General features: G+C 62.1%; 1 protein-coding gene across 2 annotated transcripts in view; it reads right to left on the minus strand.

Annotated features, from left to right (window-relative positions):
• Positions 1-8,849, minus strand: part of HSD17B14 (hydroxysteroid 17-beta dehydrogenase 14) — a 19,297-nt gene extending 10,448 nt beyond the window's left edge. Inside the window, exons 1-5 of one of the 2 annotated variants that reach the window (XM_015087146.3) lie at positions 8,437-8,839; positions 7,897-7,935; positions 3,739-3,821; positions 2,947-3,013; positions 33-124 (exon numbers count right to left, since the gene is read on the minus strand). In XM_015087146.3, the coding sequence (XP_014942632.2) occupies positions 33-124; positions 2,947-3,013; positions 3,739-3,821; positions 7,897-7,935; positions 8,437-8,524 (369 nt within the window). In that variant the 5' untranslated portion in view covers positions 8,525-8,839. Of the gene's footprint in view, positions 1-32; positions 125-2,946; positions 3,014-3,738; positions 3,822-7,896; positions 7,936-8,436 lie in introns of both variants that reach the window. The other variant, XM_027038022.2, reaches the window with a different exon arrangement.
• Positions 8,850-8,855: the final 6 nt, after the last annotated feature.

Raw genomic sequence — 8,855 nt, forward strand, 5'->3', positions numbered from 1 at the left:
GTCAGGAAGCCACCCGGGCCTGCAGCCCTCACCTTGGTCAGGGTGTACATCCCCAGCAGGTTCACCTCTAGCAGCTGCCGGAAGCCCTGGGCAGAGGTCTCCTCGGGCCACTGTGGAGGCGGATCTAAGGGTGGGGGTGGGAGACAGAGAGACAGAGAGAATGAGGGAGTGACACAGAAACCAGGGAAGGGAAATAGGGGTATGGGAGGGAGGGGTCACAGGGTGGCAGCGTGGCAGACAAGAGGGTCAGGGATCTTGAAAAGGAACGAAGGTTGCATAACAATTCATCAAAAAGCAGTCTCAGGCCAGCAGACGCAGGCTCCAATATGAGCCCTGCCACTTCCTGGCTGTGTGACTTTCGGCCAGTCACTCTGCCTCTCTGTGCCTCGGTCTCGTCACCTACAGAACAAGGATAACATGTAGCTCTTGGGCTTAGAAATTTCACGAGTTTGGGGGCGCCTGGGTGGCTCAGTTGGTTAAGCGACCAACTCTCGATTTCGGCTCAGGTCACGATCCCACGGTTCATGAGTTCAAGCCCCTTGTTGGGCTCTGTGCTGCCAGCACGGAGCCCGCTTGAGATTCTCTCTCTCTCCCTCTCTCTTCCCCTCCCCCGCTGGTTCTCACTTTCAAAATAAATAAAATCTTAAATTAAAACGTGTCCTGAGTCAGTATTTGTGCCCGACGCTTCGCACCAAAATGTAGTTGTTAAATAAATAGGAGGAATTGGTGGGGGGAGGGGTAGTGGTTAGAGGGACAGAAAAATCAATGTTCAGAAGACAAGGAGTTAGAGAGATAGGGGAGTGGGAACAGGGGGGCAAGACAGGCAGTGGGAGGAACGCGCCCTGAATGCTCCAAAGGCTTTAGGAGACAGGGGGATGAAGGCACAGAGGGGAAGAAAACCCAGGATGGCGGGTAGAAAACTCAATATGGCGGGTGGAAAGCCGAAGGACTCTTGGGTTGTCTTCCCCAGGGGCCTAGGGCTTGTGGCTTTGCTTCCTTCAGGGATCTGCTCAAACATCTTCAGAGAATCCACACGGGATCCTGTTTAACACAGCCCCTGCCATTCTCTAGGCCCTTGATTGGTTTTGTTTTGTTTTGTTTTGTTTTGTTTTTTTTGCTTTGCTTTGCTTTGTTTTTAAAGTAAGCTCTACTCCGAACATGGGGCTTGAGCTCACGACCCAGAGATCACGTGCTCTACCTACTGAGCCGTCCAGGCGCCCCAATTGCTTCATAGCCTGTATCACCACTAACCGTGCTAGCATAGACAGTCGGTTCTCATTATGGGAGGCAGTCGCGGTCTATAAAATTCCAGCGAATACCCAATCAGCGAATACCGATCCATTGCTCTTAAGGGAAAGAGTCACGTGCTATATAATACTATGTAAACGTTATGGACTAAATGTATCCCCCGCCCCAAATTCGTGTGTTGAAACCCTAACCTACGGTGTGGTGGCATTTGGAGGTGAAGTCTAGGGGAGGTGATTTTAAGCCTTGAGGATGGACCCCTCATGAAGGGGATTCGCGCTCTTAGAAAAGAGAGCCCAGGGGCGCCTGGGTGGCTCAGTCCGTTGAGTGGCTGACTTCGGCTCAGGTCACGATCTCACAGCTCCTGAGTTCGAGCCCCGCATCAGGCTCTGTGCTGACAGCTTGGAGCCTGGAGCCTGCTTCGGATTCCGTGTCTCCCTCCCTCTGTCCCTCGCCTGCCCCCCTGCTCACACTCTGTCTCTCTCTCTCTCTCAAAAGTAAATAAATATTAGGGAGAAAAAAAAAAAGCGCTAAGTGATTGACCTGAGGCTGCCTGGCACACAGGGGCCAAAACTGGGGTTCTAAGCCAGCCAGCTCTGTGCGCTGCACCCGTGTCTGTCCCCTGGGCATCTCTCTGTTTGAGATGGGAAACCAGAGGGCACAGGTCTTCCTTGTTTGGCTTCAACTGGGTACACGCACTACAGGCAATTTGAGTTTTTGCCATTTCCACGAACACCTAGAAGGTTCCTGGGGTGGCACAGAAGCTCTTCTTGTGGCTTGGTGAGTTCACAGACACGAAGTCCACAAACAAGGAGGATTCACCGTGTCTTTTCTGGTCGGTTTTCTTACTTTAGAAGGTAAACCCCACGAGGGCTAGAATGTTTTGTCTCTTTTGTTCACTGCTAACTCCCCAGTCCCTAGGAAAGAACCTGGGACATAGGAGGCACTCGGTAAGTATCTCTTGACTGCACAAAGGGCACAGAGAGAGAGGATGAACTGGTTATCTGACATCTTGATCCTTATAATATAGGGCGGAAAATGTGGCCCAGAGAGGGTAAACCACTTGCTTAAAGTTGTTCAGCCAGGCAAGGCATGGGGGGAGGGAGGGGGAGGAAGGGGCCAGGGGGGGAGGCGTCTCTCTTATCATGGCCTTGCTGTGTGCCCTCAGTGTCATCAGTTTACCTCTCTGAGCCTTGGTTTGCCAACATGAGGGATCCTTATGAAAGGTAGTTATTAAGCCCATGGCATTTTACCTTAAAAGCCACCACACTGAGACCTAAAAACGACACGCATGAGTGTGTCTTTACAGTCATCAGCGGAGGGAAGGGCTGACGATGACGTCAGGCTACAAGACGGAAGCTGTTTGCCCCAGATGGTTCTGGTAATTACGAGGCTGGGTGGTTTACCTGACTCCCAACAGCGCTACGATGGTGATGATCATTATCGGCATTCCCATTCTAGAAATCTAGGAACTGAGGCTTGAAGAGGTGAGGGCACAGGGCTGGGGGCACACGGCAGGGAGAGAACGGAGCCGGGATGACAACTCCAGGCATCGAGGATTCCAGAGCGACACCACCCCATCCAAGTGGACGGAGAGGGGATGGGGAAGACAAAGGGGAAACTGAGGCACGGGAGGAAGGGACGGGAAGCCAGGGAGCGGGCTGACACCAGCGGAGAATGGCCTTGGGCCTCACAACTCACGGTAGCCAGCGTTGTTGACCACACAATCCAGGCGGCCAAATCGGCGGATGGTCTCAGAAATGAGGACCTGAGGACAAAGACGTCTTGTGAGGGAGCAGCACTGGCACCCAGGCTTGACAAGCCCGGACTCCCAAAGGCAAGGTGGGGAGGGGGAAGCTGGAGTCACAGCCGAGGGGACAGGAAGTGGGGGACTCCCCCACGTCACTAAAGATGACAGGAGAAGAGGAGACAGGAAGCCAGGGATGCCAGGGAGCAGAGGGCTGGGTCTATTCACACTGTCGTCCATGACTCCAGAGACCCGGGGGAGGGGTGTTGGGACGGGGGTGGGGGTTGGCGGTGGGGACATCCGAGAGACACTGACTAAAGGGAAGGGATAGAGGGGCTCCTGGGCGGCTCAGGCGGTTACGCGTCTGACTCTCATGGCTCAGGTCACGATCTCTCCGTTCTCGGGTTCGAGCCCCACGTCAGTGCAGAGCCTGCTTGGGATCCTCCCTCCTTCTCTCTCTGCCCCTCCCGTGCCCGTGCTCTCGCCCTCTCTCAAAATAAGTAAGTCGACTTAAAAACCGCAGAGGCAGAAGGGAAAAACTCTCACAGCTGGAGATCCACCGGGAGGGATGTTTTTGTTCTGATCAGGATGTTTTGTTCTGACTGGTGTGACGGGAGCCTTGAAGAAGGAAGATACAAAGGAGAACCTTCCCAGGAGACCCAGAACATGGCCAGCAGAATCAGGGAAAGCCTTGATAGGAGGCTGAGCCAAACCTTTGTGACCAGGCAGGGACAAGAACAGCTCACCCTCATATCTTCCTCCTGAGTCACATCACATCGAAGAAAGAGAGTTCCAGCAAGCTCTTGCTCCAGGGCCCGGCCCCCAGACTCTGCAGGGAGAGAAAGGCTGGGGTCCTGACTCCTGGGTCTGAGGGAGGAGGGGCCGGGGGACAGGACTCCTGGGTCTGAGGGAGGAGGGGCTGGGGGCCTGGACTCCTGGGTCTGAGGGAGGAGGGGCCGGGGGTCAGGACTTCAGGGTCTGAGGGAGGAGGAGGCTGGGGGCAGGACTCCTGGGTCTGCGGGAGGAGGGGCTGGGGGGTGAGGACTCCTGGGTCTGAGGGAGGAGGGGCTGGGGGCTGGACTTCTGGGTCTGAGGGAGGAGGGGCTGGGGGTCAGGACTCCTGGGTCTGAGGGAGGAGGAGGCTGGGGGCTGGACTCCTGGGTCTGAGGGAGGAGGGGCTGGGGGCCTGGACTCCTGGGTCTGAGGGAGGAGGGGCTGGGGGTCAGGACTTCAGGGTCTGAGGGAGGAGGGGGCTGGGGACAGGACTCCTGGGTCTGCGGGAGGAGGGGCTGGGGGTCAGGACTCCTGGGTCTGAGGGAGGAGGGGCTGGGGGCCTGGACTCCTGGGTCTGAGGGAGGAGGGTCTGGGGGCAGGACTCCTGGGTCTGAGGGAGGAGGGGCCGGGGGTCAGGACTCCTGGGTCTGAGGGAGGAGGGGCCGGGGGTCAGGACTCCTGGGTCTGAGGGAGGAGGGGGCTGGGAGCAGGACTCCTGAGTCTGAGGGAGGAGGGGCTGGGGCTGGACTCCTGGGTCTGAGGGAGGAGGAGGCTGGGGGCTGGACTCCTGGGTCTGCGGGAGGAGGGGCTGGGGGGTGAGGACTCCTGGGTCTGAGGGAGGAGGGGCTGGGGGCTGGACTTCTGGGTCTGAGGGAGGAGGGGCTGGGGGTCAGGACTCCTGGGTCTGAGGGAGGAGGGGCCGGGGGACAGGACTCCTGGGTCTGAGGGAGGAGGGGCTGGGGGCCTGGACTCCTGGGTCTGAGGGAGGAGGGGCTGGGGGCAGGACTTCAGGGTCTGAGGGAGGAGGGGGCTGGGGCAGGACTCCTGGGTCTGAGGGAGGAGGGGCTGGGGGGTGAGGACTCCTGGGTCTGAGGGAGGAGGGGCCGGGGGTCAGGACTCCTGGGTCTGAGGGAGGAGGGGCTGGGGGCTGGACTCCTGGGTCTGAGGGAGGAGGGGCTGGGGCCTGGACTCTGGGTCTGAGGGAGGAGGGGCTGGGGTCAGGACTCCTGGGTCTGAGGGAGGAGGGGCTGGGGGTCTGGACGCCTGGGTCTGAGGGAGGAGGGGCTGGGGGCCTGGACTCCTGGGTCTGAGGGAGGAGGGGCTGGGGGTCAGGACTCCTGGGTCTGAGGGAGGAGGGGCTGGGGGCTGGACTCTGGGTCTGAGGGAGGAGGGGCTGGGGGTCAGGACTCCTGGGTCTGAGGGAGGAGGGGCTGGGGGCTGGACTCCTGGGTCTGAGGGAGGAGGGGCTGGGGGCAGGACTCCTGGGTCTGAGGGAGGAGGGGCCGGGGGTCAGGACTCTCGGTCTGAGGGAGGAGGGGCTGGGGGTCAGGACTCCTGGGTCTGAGGGAGGAGGGGCTGGGGTCAGGACTTCAGGGTCTGAGGGAGGAGGGGCTGGGGGTCAGGACTCCTGGGTCTGAGGGAGGAGGGGCTGGGGGTCAGGACTCCTGGGTCTGAGGGAGGAGGGGCTGGGGGCCTGGACTCTTGGGTCTGAGGGAGGAGGGGCTGGGGTCAGGACTTCAGGGTCTGAGGGAGGAGGGGCTGGGGGCCTGGACTCCTGGGTCTGAGGGAGGAGGGTCTGGGGGCAGGACTCCTGGGTCTGAGGGAGGAGGGGCCGGGGGTGAGGACTTCAGGGTCTGAGGGAGGAGGGGCCGGGGGTGAGGACTCCTGGGTCTGAGGGAGGAGGGGCTGGGGGTGAGGACTCCTGGGTCTGAGGGAGGAGGGGCTGGGGGCTGGACTTCTGGGTCTGAGGGAGGAGGGGCTGGGGGTCAGGACTCCTGGGTCTGAGGGAGGAGGGGCTGGGGGCCTGGACTCCTGGGTCTGAGGGAGGAGGGGCCGGGGGTCAGGACTTCAGGGTCTGAGGGAGGAGGGGCTGGGGGCCTGGACTCCTGGGTCTGAGGGAGGAGGGGTTGGGGGCAGGACTCCTGGGTCTGAGGGAGGAGGGGGCTGGGGCAGGACTCCTGGGTCTGAGGGAGGAGGGGCTGGGGGGTGAGGACTCCTGGGTCTGAGGGAGGAGGGGCCGGGGGTCAGGACTCCTGGGTCTGAGGGAGGAGGGGCTGGGGGCCTGGACTCCTGGGTCTGAGGGTGGAGGGGCTGGGGCCTGGACTCTGGGTCTGAGGGAGGAGGGGCTGGGGCTGGACTCCTGGGTCTGAGGGAGGAGGGGCTGGGGGTCAAGACTCCTGGGTCTGAGGGAGGAGGGGCTGGGGGCCTGGACTCCTGGGTCTGAGGGAGGAGGGGCTGGGGGTCAAGACTCCTGGGTCTGAGGGAGGAGGGGCTGGGGCCTGGACTCTGGGTCTGAGGGAGGAGGGGCTGGGGGTCAGGACTCCTGGGTCTGAGGGAGGAGGGGCTGGGGCCTGGACTCCTGGGTCTGAGGGAGGAGGGTCTGGGGGCAGGACTCCTGGGTCTGAGGGAGGAGGGGCCGGGGGTCAGGACTTCAGTCTGAGGGAGGAGGGGCCGGGGGTCAGGACTCCTGGGTCTGAGGGAGGAGGGGCCAGGGGTCAGGACTTCAGGGTCTGAGGGAGGAGGGGCCGGGGAACAGGACTCCTGGGTCTGAGGGAGGAGGGGCTGGGGGTCAAGACTCCTGGGTCGGAGGGAGGAGGGGCTGGGGGCCTGGACTCTTGGGTCTGAGGGAGGAGGGGCTGGGGGTCAGGACTTCAGGGTCTGAGGGAGGAGGGGCTGGGGGCCTGGACTCCTGGGTCTGAGGGAGGAGGGTCTGGGGGCAGGACTCCTGGGTCTGAGGGAGGAGGGGCCGGGGGTGAGGACTTCAGGGTCTGAGGGAGGAGGGGCCGGGGGTGAGGACTCCTGGGTCTGAGGGAGGAGGGGCTGGGGGGTGAGGACTCCTGGGTCTGAGGGAGGAGGGGCTGGGGGCTGGACTTCTGGGTCTGAGGGAGGAGGGGCTGGGGTCAGGACTCCTGGGTCTGAGGGAGGAGGGGCCGGGGGACAGGACTCCTGGGTCTGAGGGAGGAGGGGCTGGGGGCCTGGACTCCTGGGTCTGAGGGAGGAGGGGCCGGGGGTCAGGACTTCAGGGTCTGAGGGAGGAGGAGGCTGGGGCTGGACTCCTGGGTCTGCGGGAGGAGGGGCTGGGGGTGAGGACTCCTGGGTCTGAGGGAGGAGGGGCTGGGGGCTGGACTTCTGGGTCTGAGGGAGGAGGGGCTGGGGGTCAGGACTCCTGGGTCTGAGGGAGGAGGGGCCGGGGGACAGGACTCCTGGGTCTGAGGGAGGAGGGGCTGGGGGCCTGGACTCCTGGGTCTGAGGGAGGAGGGGCTGGGGGTCAGGACTTCAGGGTCTGAGGGAGGAGGGGCTGGGGGCCTGGACTCCTGGGTCTGAGGGAGGAGGGTCTGGGGGCAGGACTCCTGGGTCTGAGGGAGGAGGGGCCGGGGGTCAGGACTTCAGGGTCTGAGGGAGGAGGGGCCGGGGGTCAGGACTCCTGGGTCTGAGGGAGGAGGGGGCTGGGAGCAGGACTCCTGAGTCTGAGGGAGGAGGGGCTGGGGCTGGACTCCTGGGTCTGAGGGAGGAGGAGGCTGGGGGCTGGACTCCTGGGTCTGCGGGAGGAGGGGCTGGAGGGTGAGGACTCCTGGGTCTGAGGGAGGAGGGGCTGGGGGCTGGACTTCTGGGTCTGAGGGAGGAGGGGCTGGGGGTCAGGACTCCTGGGTCTGAGGGAGGAGGGGCCGGGGGACAGGACTCCTCGGTCTGAGGGAGGAGGGGCTGGGGGCCTGGACTCCTGGGTCTGAGGGAGGAGGGGCTGGGGGTCAGGACTTCAGGGTCTGAGGGAGGAGGGGGCTGGGGGTCAGGACTCCTGGGTCTGCGGGAGGAGGAGCTGGGGGTCTGGACTCCTGGGTCTTAGGGAGGAGGGGCTGGGGGCCTAGACTCCTGGGTCTGAGGGAGGAGGTGAGGACTGAGGGAAGCTCACTCACCATCTTTGTCACAGATGACCACTTGAGCCCCGCTTTGCACTGAGAATAGGAGAACAGGTTACTCCAGCACGGACCTGGCAAAGGACTCTGCTGCCCCCTGGTGGCCACTTGGAGTGGGGGGCCTATCCTATCTTCCCAACGGTTCCCCCTCGTGACCCCAAAGTCTCATGACGATCCTCTAGAGCAAAGGGCAGAAGACTTGACCCATATTCTCCCTGGCCACTCCAGGTGCCTGCTGGGGTTCCTGAGCCCCCAACCCTGGGTTCCAGAATAAACCCCAAACCTGCAAGCGACCTTCCCCACCCACCGACTTCGTAGTTACAGTCATTGAGACCCAGAGAAGGGGACTAACCAGTTTTGGAGACCTTCCAAAAGCTCAGGCCCCAGGCTAACACTGCCTACTCCTTCATTAGCATTGCAAAATGAGTTTTTATAGGATCCAAATCTCCACTCCAGTACTGAAGGTCCCCACCCCCACTCGTTCCCAGGGTCTCTCCTCTCCCAGATTCCAGTGTTCCCGCAGTCAGACCCCCTACTCACCGAAGGCTCTCACGATCCCGGCTCCGATGCCGCGCCCGCCCCCTGTCACGACCACCACCTTCCCGGCATAGCGCGTTCCCGTGGCCATTCTGCTTCTGTCCCTCTCTCCCTGTCACTCGCTAGGTGCCTCTTTCCACCTCCAGAGTCAGGGTTGAGGCCGTGGAGTCAGCCCATAAATAGGGGTTGGATCCTGGAAGCCCGGCCCTGGGGGGGCGTTGCCAGGAAGGGCAGAAGCCTGGAAGTTTGGCCCCAGACCCCTCCTCCCTCAGACCCAGAAAGTCAGGCTGCAGCTGCCTCCTTTTCTAGACCAACAGGTTCGAGGCCCCTGCTCTCTTCACTCCTCGGGACGCTGGAGTCCACGACTCCAGCTCTGCCTCTAAGAGACCCCAGTGTCACAACCCCAAACAGACAGAGAGAAA

Source organism: Acinonyx jubatus, chromosome E2, assembly GCF_027475565.1.
Source record: "Acinonyx jubatus isolate Ajub_Pintada_27869175 chromosome E2, VMU_Ajub_asm_v1.0, whole genome shotgun sequence".
In the NCBI taxonomy this organism is placed as follows: domain Eukaryota; kingdom Metazoa; phylum Chordata; class Mammalia; order Carnivora; family Felidae; genus Acinonyx; species Acinonyx jubatus.